Below are 12,337 nucleotides of genomic sequence, written 5' to 3' on the forward strand. Positions count from 1 at the left end.
TTGTCTACAGGAGAGTAAAACAGAAAGCTAAATAACCTCCCCCCCTTTTTTAATACTGAGAGTAAAATAAACATGCTTTTGTAATCCAGGAGATTGGAAGAAAGTTGTTGTCATAAGTCACTGAAAACATGAGAGGAGACCTACTGGTTTAAGTGACAGAAGGATGGCTAAATTTAATATCTGTCATGCACAATTAGCTGTCTTAGAGTAGGAGCCACTTGCGTATTTATTCTCCAGTTTTTTGTGTTTTGATTAAAAGCCTAGAAAATACTTAAGTGTTTCAGTTCACTTTGACTGRACTGTGTTTCTTGGCTAATGCAGAGATAGTTTTTTTTAAGGTGCTTTGCAATACCTGAATCTGTCTTGGAATGCCTGAAGTCAGTCCACTTGGACTTGGAATGATAAGTAACTGTCTATAAATGTATTTGAAGAATAAATAAAAGTTATGCTGTGTATTAAAGGTTTTTCTGTGCTTTGATATATTAAGTAAAATTAGTGTCTTGTGAACATTAATTACGAAATTTTTTGTCTTACCTGCTTGCTTAAGCTCCATGTGTTAACTCTGGAAGTGTGTGTATATATAGATGTATATATGTTTAGTAATGAGTTGATTCTGTGGTCTGGTCATTTCAGATATTTTTGCCTGATAGGAAAGTTGTTGCAAAGCTTGGTTATTATTACAATAGAAAATTTATATGTAGCTTGAAGTATTGAAATACTGCTTGTGTTGGAATTATGTAACACCTTTGTTGGCTGTAAAAAAAAAAAAAGGCGTTTTGATCTTCACAAAGCTGTATTCAGAGGTCCAAAATTGACATATTGAGTGTTTGGATGAAATGCAACTTGATCCGTATTTATCAGASCTGAAGTAGGGTTATGCACTATAATAAACTCATCTAACAGTAAACAAAGGACATAAAATCAAGCTTTTGACTGGTTTTGTCTAAAATTAAATTGCCTTCTTTCCTTACATAAATTCAAAAATGTGTTGTGCATCTAAAATAAGAACATTTCATGCTTTTGAGAATATTCAGACTAAATATACAATAACTTCTGTTTTTTAGTTCATAGTCCCAGACTGGTTAAAAATACTTAGACTTCTTTAATTGCTGATAAAAACAACCTTGAGACTTTTTGTGTAAGTGTAGTGGGTATAGCTCTCATAAAGGAGTTGAAACAGCTGGATGAGAGAGAACAGTCTGAAATGGAGGTTGAAATTCCAGAATGTCTTCAATTGGTTTGGCTGTTGGCAGGGAGCCTGCATTTCACTTCATACAGTAGAGTTAGCAAAGTCTGACAACAGTAATGTCTGACCGTTTTTCTCCCCACCCATCTGCTTTTGGGCTTTCCCACCTACAAATCTTCAAAAAGGAGATGGAAACAGAGGACCTTAAGCAGTTGTTTGTAAAAGCCAGTTTTTCTAATTGGTAAATTTATTAGTGTGTTGCTGTTAGTGTGGGAGTTTGTGTAATAGCTTCTGTGGATCCCTTTCATTGTTGCAAAAAATGTGCATTATCCAGGAGCTCTCCTTTAGCAGGAGGAAAAAAACCCAACAAGACGAGATGCTTTGGTTGTGATTTTTCAACTTCATCATGTTAGCTTGCCAAAGTCAGCCCCTTTAGGTGATGGAGGGGTTGCCTCTGTGAGTTCTTTCTCAGTGAAATAGAGATGTTTTRTGCAATGATTTGTATGGAATAGCTTAGGTTTCCTGTGATCTTGAGTAACTGGGAGGGAGGATGTTATGCTTTCTTAACAGGAGAGATAAACTGGCTGGCCCTTTGGAGTTTGGAAGGTGAAATTGATTATGTTTCTACTTTGTTCTGTAATCCTGTGGAAGAGTTTTCTTCCTCTCTTCCCAAAACATTTACTAGCAGTAGAGTGGAGCACTTGGTTTGCATATTAGCCATGTGTTTCCTACCTTCTTTAGCTGTGCAGGTTACTTTTAGGACTTGAAATCCCAAATGCCACTGTAAATTGTTTGTATTCATGAATTTGTCTTACAATCTGATGCTTCCATCCGGTGGTTTAATGCTGTAGTTTTCTGCCTTGATGTAAGAAGTCACCAACATAYAAAGAAGCAGTTCTGTTTGGATGCCACTTCTGTGCCAGTTGCATGACAGGCTGTGTGGAGAAACTAAACTAGACTCAAACTGAAGCTCACATGGTCATTAAAAAAAAATTAATTGATTTTCAGTTCCAGTTCATTCTCATCAGTTGGAAAGCTAGTATTCCTATATTAGGGAGGGGATTTTTTAAAGTAGTTGATCTTGCCAGTCAGAGGAGGGTGTGAATCCTTTGGTGAAAGTACTGGGTTAAAAATGCCTATGAATGTCTACCCTGAAAGGAAGTGTTAGAAGTTTGGAGGGGATGGAATTGTAACAAGTTTTGGTTTATTGAATAGTTTTTGTTTTCTGTGTGCTTGGTTTTGTGCAAGTTAGGAGGAAAACAGACATGCCTTTTACTCTCAAAATAKTGTTTTGGAAATTGTTCGTAATGCTTGGATTCTTTCATCATTTGAGTATTTTTCAGGTGTTTTGTTTCACTAGGTAATTTTACAGCTTTGATTTAAATGAGAACAGGTAACTTATTASAGAGCTTAAATTTGCTAAAAGCTAATTCATGCTTCCTGTTTTGAACCATTCTTCACTTGGAGTTTTATCTCGTTAAAGCCTTTGTTTTTTTCTTCCACTGGGTTTTGTTGAGTGTGCCCCGTTAAGGTCTTAGCTGTCCAGCCTTGTATGAGGGGAGGAGAGGGTATGCTGTGTATAAGKTGCTGTATATATTTGTCATAGCAGTGCTCTATCACAGAGTGATGAAGTTCACCTGACCTTCGGGTCATTTACATTTCCTCTCTGCCTGATTCAAGAAATGTTCCCTTATTCCAGTAATGAAGTGGATGTGTGGGCAGTTCAGATTAGTAAGGGCATTACTACTTCCTCTGCTATGTGAGCATTTCACTTGAAATGTTTAGTTCCAGTAGTAATTCTTTGTCATTTGGTTTACTCTTTGAGTATGTACAAGGCTCTCTGCTATTATTGGCGTTACCAGTTTAACCCCTGTTAAGAAGATTCAATGGCAATATTTTACCAAGGAAAACATAATTCGTCAGAATSKCCTTAACTTTCTCTAAGTAGAACAATAAGAAATTTCATAATGATAAATTTCTGTCCGAAGTTGAAGAGATTGAATATGCTAACACTAAGGAATATATGATGCCTTTATTTTTCTTAGCTAATTTCAGAATTTATGGGTGACATCTTCAATCTCTCATTTTAAACAGATAGATGGTAAGGTGGAAAAAAAAAGTAATTGCTCACTTTATTCCAGAGTAAGAGAGGAATGTTTGTTTATGAGGGGAAAATGAAGCAGTGAAGACTTGGAGTCTAWATTTGTGGATTGGCCTGGGGAGTCCCTTGCAGAAGTAGCAGTGACATAATGCTGGTGTCTTGAAATAGGTATCTTAAAATATTATGCAGTTAAGTGCAAAGGATAATAATAACAGTCCTTGGAAAGAATGCAGCAGACACCACTGGCAAAATGTAGTTAGGGTATGCCTGAGTTCAGTAATTCTCAGTCAGTAGAATGGCACTAGGAAGTGAGGTACAGTAAATTCTTGTTTGTAAAGATTCAGCTCAAATTGACTAAATTTCCTYTTTGGGGAAGTTAATTAACTTCACTTGTGAACATGTGGGTACAGAAAGATACTAGATACCATCAGTATAGCCTCAAGCTAGTCGGTGCACTGAAGTTCCCTGATAGACGTACATAGTTGATACTATGAATGCTGGATTCTTTGAAAGAATGTTACTAAAACTTCATTCTACTTGGTTACTTCTCCATGCATATAATWATCTTTGCAATCTAAAAGCTGGTCATGGTTCAATACTGCTGTTATTATCTAGATGTCTTTCAAATACTGGATTGTTACTGAAGCAGTTGTTTTTATAGAGGAGCAATAAAATATTTGCATTGTCTATGTGCATACCTGTAGCAGGTAGTCCTCAACAATTTCTGCTCTATATTAACAGTGAAAGTACAATCGGAGTTAGTTACTTGACCTTGTTCTGAACTGAAGATGCGTGTTTCATGGCATTAGAACAAAACCTTGGCGAATTTCCTCTGCTTTTGTAGTTACTGCTCTTAGGTGGGGGGAGTATCTGAACAGCCCTATCTGATGCTGTGTGTAGACTAGGATGTTTCTTGAGTTCATGTGATCCATGGTAATTGATGCAYACCTTTCACCATTCTGGTACTAAATGGCCATTGCTTCCATTGGAGGCAGGAAAGTCAAGTTGTTTTCTGTTGTTTATGTAGAAAGTAGAATCATTTGAGATTCCCTTTGCCATTAACTGCCTATCATCATTTTATGATCTTCCTTGTTTTCTTCTTTACTGTGAATTGGATTTCTGTCTGCTCTTCCTYGTGTGCAAGTCTCATGCAGGTGGTTAGTGTCAGGTTAGTCTGAGATGACAGAACTGGGGGGCATTGCTGTGATGTTCACCTGAGAACCTGGCAGGTGTTTGTCTCACCTGGATCAGTTAATGGCTGCTGATTTGTTCCAGGAGACCTTGAGGTATTTGGTTTTTAGGATCTTAGGCATTGCTTGAGTGTCTGGCTTTGAGTCAGTTTGGTGTCCTTGCCTATCACCCTGGCCTGAACTTCTCTGGACTTTGCCTTTCCTGTAACCTGAAATGGGAAGATATTCCCCCTGTAAGGAGCAGCTGGGCTCAGCTGGATATATAGTGTTCTGCTGCCAGGTCCTTGGTTCAGTGTGAGGGAGGGGAACCTCATTTCTSCCATGGAGAGAGCCTTGTTGGAGGGGACTGGTCTTGCACCCCAAACAGTGCCAGTGGCTGATGCTTGAGAAAGCATCAGACATCCTTGTGCTGAGCCGACTTGATTACTAATTTGAAAAAGTCAGATGCTTCACTTAAAGTTTTTGTCCAGCTTTGTTGCAAATATAAATATTGATTGGCTTGGTGAGTAACTCATCTGAGTTTGATTAGCAAGCTGTTAGGGGTGAGATAGCAAAAGTGGGTTTTTTTGGTCTAGGTTTGGTTTTCTCACTCTGCAGTCAGGACAGAGCTGCCTCACAAGGCCACAGTTTTTCTGAATCATTTGTTACCAGTGTGTGAARTCTCCAGTTGTCTGAGTTGGGCATCTTGATTTCTCGTTATAACACCACATTGTGAAAATGTGCTTTCAGCCTTTAAATCTGAATTTTTTGGTTGGYTTGTTTGTTTGTGTTTTTTTAAGGTTGGTAGCAGCATAAGTTACAGAAGTCAAGTGGGGCTGGTGAAAATGATGGCCTGCAYAGTCTGTGCTTTAGTGTAATCTCAGATGTCAACTGACTGTAGGAGCTATGATTGTTAATGAACTCRAAAACTTTGCACAAAAACTTAAGTTTTTGGGGATGCTTTCAAAACTCTGTCTGGAGCCAAAAGGATCAGGCTATCCTACAGAAAAACATAGTTTGTTTTCTTAAGGGACTAATTCTCACTATCAGGTCTTYACTAAGCCTTGAAAACCTGTTGGTCAGTTTGAGGTAGCAATGATGATGGGGAATATTTCTGAAAATGTGTTTTCTGACTCCTTACACTTTCCTTCTCCTTTTACCTGCTGCACAACTTGCACATAAGATATAACCAGTCTTCTGAGGGAGAGGAAGGATGGCTTTGGGTCCTAGTTTTGGCAGCAGCTGCTTTATTGGTCACCATAGATGTATTCATTGTGATCAAGACATGGTAATGGAAAGGAAAGCTTTTAGTTCTGTCTGATCATTACATAGTTTGTTTTTCTGCCATGTGTAGAGATTTTTTTCATTGCTCTCTAATGAATTACTGCTGTATGATTGTGGTTATTGCTTATGTGTGGAGGAGGGGGGGCTGTCTTCAAGTGAAATCACTTGTGAATATCATGTGTCTAAAGTGGCAGGTTCTTTAGTGAATTTTGTATTCCTTTTCCTGTAGCTTGAGTTTGATACTGCCTTATTTTGTGAATGAAAATTGAAAGCTATTATACTGGACTGGAGGTTGTTACAGCTTAAAAAAGGCAAGTGTGACTAGTTGCAGGTAATCTCAGGGCATGTTGGTTACTTCTAGTTCAGGTTGAGGAAGCTTGGTGAGCAGAAACAAGGTGTTTCTGCTAGGAGAGACTGTTTWGAGAATAAATGTAGAGGTGATTAGAAACAAGCCTACCATAGGAGTTATGTTCTTTAAATGCAAGAAAATGCTTTGAACCAAAGAGCATCAAGGAGACTGAAGATTGTCTAGTCAAATGCTAATGTGAGTTGAAACAACACAGCTCTTTAAATCTTGTTTTTATGAGTTATGGCTCCTTAAGGATCCTTCCTGAGTAATGGTGAAAACTTGGTAATCTTAACAAAAATSTCCAGTTTTTCTCATCCTCTGTGTCTAGTTCTTTTGGTCCTAGAAGGCCAGATTTCCCATGGAAAATAGATAAGAATGCAAGGAATGGAAAAAAATGTCAGAGGATAAACTACTTTATTGGCAAGCTTGTTCCTTGTTCTTTAGGTTCTGGATGTTCCAAGACAGCGGACGGTATATTCTAGCATGCTAAAACTTTTGAATATGCATATGGCTTGTATGAAATATGAATCTATTTCCCCTGTAACTTAATGGTTCGGTAGATTTGTTTTGTTTGTGGAGTTTCTGCCTGTTCTCTGTGACCTCCAGTACTGACTGCAAGTGAGCGTGGCTATGAGATATTACCTGTGACTGTGGTGTATTCTTAAATGGAAAGTGTTTGTGTGCTGTTAATGCAGACATGCATTGTTGCACCCAGCTGGAGAGGAGCTGCAGGAGTGCTAGCAGTTGGGTAGGATGTTTTTGGGATAAACTCTGCTGAAATGAATGAAGATGGTATTTGTCGCCGTTTGGAGCCTGCACAAATGCGGCGAGTTGAACTCAAGTCTGGAAGAATTATGTAGTCCATGGTACAAATTTCTTATTCAGAAAGATGAAACGAGAAATCTGTTGAACCAAATATTTTATAAAGAAATAATCAGGCCACTTCTGTCCAGTCGGATCTCAAAGATTTCTAAGTTGGCTTTGTTGTGTTTACAAGAACTGTCTAGTTGAGGAGTTAATGTTGTGTGATGGGTAAATCCATRAACATGAAGGAGCAGGGGAAGCATGTGGATCAGTATTGTATTGCAGCTGGCTCATGGCTGTTACCACTCTTGCTTCTCTGAAGTATAAATTTGCCTTTTGCATTGTGAACTTAAGCTATCTTACTTGAACATCTTACCATTTTAATTCCTAGATGGGAATGATGAACAATCCCAGCCCTTACGGCCAGCCCTATAGTCAAAATACTGGGCAGCAGATTGGAGCCAGTGGACTTGGGCCTCAGATGCAGAATAAAGCTGGACTGCAGAATAGCTTACCACAGTTTCCAATGGACAAGAAGCCGGTTCCTGGGGCAGGAATGCCTAACATGGTAAGTAGAATGAAAGGTATCTTAAGAAAATGTTGTGATGGATTAAAGAAGAGCAATATGTCCTGGTCTTCTGACGTTTTACTTTTTGGCAGTTGTCACACTCAGTGTCAATATGTGCTCTGAAACCACGCAAGATGCATTTGTTTCAACTCCTAAGATTGATATGATTGAGAGGGCTGAGTTGGGCTTTCTATATTGATAAACTACATGTTCACTCTTTGCCCTTCAAACCCTGTTAACAGGGAAACTGATATGGAGCTCCTTAACTGAAGTGAGCTTTACCACCTGTTTGGACACCTCTGCTCTCCTCTCCCATCCCTTCTTTTGTTGTTGCTGTATTGACCCCTCCTTCTCAGAGTGTCTCTGGAGAATTGTTTACCTGCTTGTACTCACTGATGCTTTTGGGAAAGTGTCACTTCTCAAACAAATATTAYCTGTAATAGGGCTTAGAAGCCCCAGCCATGTGTTCATTCTTGTTGTGAATTACATGAACACGCACAGCTATCCTAATGCTGGAGATGATTCCTTGGCAAYTGCAATAGCCCTGGTGCCTTTCCCATTTACCTCCACACTTTTATTGCAGCAGGTCTTAAGGAAAGGGGAAGTGATATGGGATAAGTGGATGACCCAAGTGTGTAAATGCCAGTGCCTCACTACATGCCTTAACAATAGATTCCCTGGCTTGAGCTTAGCRCTGATGCCTGATAGTTTTCAAAGTTTAAATTGGTTAGGGGTATGACATGCAACATGTCTTGCAGGTTTTTTTCCCCTATAGATACATATTTTTTATAATTTAGGAAATGTTCCCATTTCTGAATGTAGGTTGTGTTTCTCTGTGCTTCAAATTCTACTCCCACACATCCCCTGGGAGGGTCAGTCTGTTGATCTTACTAACTGTTGCTGAAAAACCATTTCCAGTTAACTTTAGTACCTTTAAATTAAAAAGAGCTCAATCCTGTGAGTTTTATTTAGTGTTTTTTAAATTGAGCATGAAACATTGGAAGAACGAGCAAACCAGTTGGTTGTATGAATCAATGAAAAAGCAGCCAAAACTTGGTCAGAACCCCAGCTGTCAAGCTTGTGTTCAGTGCAGAGCATTTAACTCTTTTGAACTGGTACCCAGCTGAACCTAGGAATTTAAAGTTGCTCTCTCAGTTGTTGTTTAGAATGCCAGGCTGCAAGCAAGGCAGTTATGGTCATATTGGAACATGTGCAAACCCTGAGGGCCTGACTAATTTGTGAAATCTCCTTGTAAAATGAAAGGTTAATACTGATAGTCAAGAGCTACAGGAGAACTGGTGTTTAGGAATACAGGTAGCTGAGGTCTGAAGATCTGGACATCTCCAAAAATATCCTCTAAAATCTCTGTGAAGAGTGAGAAACTGAAGTCTGTTGAACTGAAGTGGTACAAGCAACAGAGAGTACCTGAGCCTCTCTTATTTACTCTTATTTTTTCAAATGTCAACTGAAGGGAATACAAAGGGTTCTGAAAAAATTAACAGAAGCAGAGGAGACAAGCCRTATGTTGCCATACCTGGCATTAGTTCTGTGGTGTTTATTATCTTGAAGTTGTGCTTCATCTCTGGCAGAGACTAGGAGATGCTTGTTTTGAATGCCTGTGTGCAAGTTTGCTGATGGAAAAATGCTAAGTTTCCCAGAACTACCCTTTCTCCTTTTCTAGGAGCAGTCAACTTGAGACACCTTATACTGAGGGAGAAATCTTTATTCACTCTTAAATTTGCTTTCTTCCAGTAAYGCAAGAATTGTGGATACAACTTTTTAGCCTCCAAAATGAGGAGATTTGAGATCTAAATACTACTAATTTTTTCTGGTTGGTCTAGCACTGCAAATTAATCTGTGAGCATGTGCAAAGGTCTGCTGGCCATTGATAAGGCAAGAGCTAGGACTAATAGAGTGATACGAGGAGGAAATTGTGGTCGGCAAGAGCATTGCCAGGACTGTTGCTAAGAGGCATTTTTATGAGTACGCATAGGTGGGCCATTTCCTTAATCATAGAATGTAGTAGTCATTTTTCTTCTTGGRTTTTTTCCTTGTGTTGCTGTTTACTTGCTAATTGAATTGTTTTCAAAAACAGATTTAATTCTGGGAATTTATTTTCCATCTTCTTTAGAGCCAGCAACAGGCTCCCCAGGTTCAGCAAGCTGGGATGGGGCCAGCGGCTTCTCAAGGAATGGGGTCTGGAGCACCGACAGCAGATCCAGAAAAGCGCAAACTCATTCAGCAGCAACTCGTTCTCCTCTTACATGCTCACAAGTGTCAGCGTCGAGAACAGGCCAACGGGGAGGTGCGACAGTGCAACCTCCCGCATTGCCGAACCATGAAGAATGTCTTGAACCACATGACACACTGTCAGGCTGGCAAATCTTGCCAGGGTAAGTGGGGGGCTTGTGATGTAGATGAGGCAAGTGTTTTAGGGGGAAGGGCTCCTAGAAAGAGATTGACCAGTGGTCACCTGGGAAATAATTTGAAAAAATTCTGTCTGCTTGAGAATGGGAATTGTGAGCAACTTCTGAGCCTCTAAAGTTTAGGCAAATTAGAGGGACAAGATACAAYAAAGAGATGAGTAAAAATCTTTTGCCTAACTTTGTAACTCACTGTAAGATCTTTTGGATGCTGCTTTTTTTTAAAGGGAGACACAAAGCAGGAATCTGCAAACAGGAGTCTACTTGTCTCCCTTAAACTGAAGAGATGAATCTCGAAGAATGCCTAGCCATGAATTTGACTGCTGCTGGCACTCTCAACCTCTCTGTCCTACTAAAATGTAGTCTCCCTTTTTGATAGCCTAGGCTCATCTGGATTGTGCCAGTTGTTAACATCTCAGTTGCTTGGCCCGGTGTGCCTGATGCCTGAGCCATATGGAGTTATCCTTCAAGCCGGGGAGACACAGGCTTGGGTATATGACATGGGGTTATTGAGTAGGCTTTGGTTGAGATACCAAAAGTTATCTAGCTACATTTTCAGGGCTAGTTAGTGCTGAAYTATTTAAAATAATACTTTGTTGACTTGTGCTGATATAGATGTGTGCCCTGAAGGAAAAGGCTGGTCTCTACCCAGTTTGTGTTGACCATGTGGGGATACTGGCAGTAGTTTGTAARCATTTTTCATCACTTCTCTTTCTTAGTGGCACATTGCGCGTCTTCCCGACAAATCATCTCACACTGGAAGAATTGTACAAGACATGATTGTCCTGTATGTTTGCCTCTCAAAAATGCTGGGGACAAAAGAAATCAGCAATGTAAGTCTACTGGGAAATTCTGGGTATTGAATAAACCGTAAGATGCACGTTGGGAGTTAAACATCCTTGTACCCATGTGGTGATGCTTTCAAGCCTGGGAGCATGTTAATGTGATTTTCCTCTTGTTTTCATCTCAGAATATTTCTCTGGCTCTGATTGCTAATGTTTATGAAAGCTTTCTAACTTTATTATATTTTTCTGTCAAGAGAGTGTTAAGGATGAACAAACCACAGCTCTCTTYAACCAAATGTTTGTCTTTTTATTACTGCTTTTTCCAGCTGGGCAGTTTCTGGAGACAGATGTGCAAAYACACGCACATTGTGTCATTTGAGCCCTGATACTTCGTTCTGTCTTCATTCCTTGTTTGCATCAGATGTCACTTCCCCTTTCTCTTTGTGTCCTCTTGGTCTCCCTGCCAAAATGCTTGACAAGATTTTTGCCATTGTGTTACCTGTATGTTTTTTTTTTTCCTCTTTTCTTTAATGTTACTGTGGGCTCTTCTCATGATTAATTGTGCTGTTTCTTGGTTTAAGAAAACAAAAAAAACCAAAAAGGGCAAAAAAGACATGACAGTGGCAGGCRGAGAGCTATATGTACCCTTCTGCCTTTAGCCTCTGTGACATGCTGTGCCTCTGTTTTCAGTTTGAAGCAAGCAGATGTGCCCTAAATACTTAAGAGAGGGATTTCCTCTGAGCAGCTCAAAAGCAAACAGCATGTTGTTGGATTGGTTGGTTGGGTCAAAACTTCTCTTTATTTTGTGACAGGTTTTCCAGATCTATTTCCCTTTGTGCTTCTAGGAGATGTCTTAGTTCTGAGCAACTAGTGTGCTGTTTGTCCCTGTGTTGGTGGGCCTCTCTGTATGCGTTTTGCTGCCCTCTCTAACTCCCTGTGTCTCTTGCAGCACTGCTGGGCGGAGCTGCAGTTGGACTTGCCAATACTGGCTCTGTGGGCGTGGGACAACAGACTACACCCAGCATAAACACAACCAGTCAGATAGACCCCAGCTCCATCGAGAGAGCCTACGCAGCCCTCGGACTGACCTATCAGGGGAACCAGATGCAGACACAGCCACAGGCTCAAGTGAAGAATCAGCAGCAGGGACAGTCACCCCAGGGTCTCCGCCCTATGAATCCTATGAGTAAGTTTATCTATTAGTGTTAAAATGCAAACTACMGGTCACTTTCCCATTCTACATCTAATGCAAATTCTCTCAACCTGCTAGCTTAATACTGCTGGTTAATTTKCAAAAGGCAGGGCTTTGCAGTATTTTAGACTTGAAATAGCAAGCTACTTTGTGGAATGGGAACATTAGAGGGCCCAGGTGCTGTCTCTGGGAAAACAAGTTCTCTGGGAAAACTAATTTCTTTAGAAAAACTGTATTTTTTGAGAATCAGTTTTCCAAGGCTTTTTTTTTTTTTTTCCTTTTAGCTTTATAATTGTACTGTAATGTCAGTTTTGGGCTATTGGGGGGTTTTTAATTGGATATGCTGCATTGGAATGGCAGCATTCAAGTGTACTTCCTTGTCACTCAGACTACAGCATTTTACATTTGTATCACAGGTATGTAATGTTTGTTTAAAAAATGAAAAATAGTGAATAACTGACATCCTCTCTGAATCT

The 12,337-nt window shown here is 39.8% G+C and overlaps 1 protein-coding gene across 1 annotated transcript in view; it reads left to right on the top strand.

The window, feature by feature from the left end:
- The window catches only part of EP300 (E1A binding protein p300), a 60,107-nt gene that overhangs the window by 15,453 nt on the left and 32,317 nt on the right, over window positions 1-12,337 (top strand). Inside the window, exons 3-6 of the mRNA XM_057388925.1 lie at window positions 7,285-7,461; window positions 9,593-9,854; window positions 10,604-10,717; window positions 11,619-11,855. Coding sequence (XP_057244908.1) covers window positions 7,285-7,461; window positions 9,593-9,854; window positions 10,604-10,717; window positions 11,619-11,855 — 790 coding nt within the window. The remainder of the gene's footprint in view (window positions 1-7,284; window positions 7,462-9,592; window positions 9,855-10,603; window positions 10,718-11,618; window positions 11,856-12,337) is intronic.

Source organism: Malurus melanocephalus, unplaced genomic scaffold (genome assembly GCF_030028575.1).
Source record: "Malurus melanocephalus ecotype Western Australia unplaced genomic scaffold, MMel_1.1 scaffold_17, whole genome shotgun sequence".
Lineage (NCBI taxonomy): Eukaryota > Metazoa > Chordata > Aves > Passeriformes > Maluridae > Malurus > Malurus melanocephalus.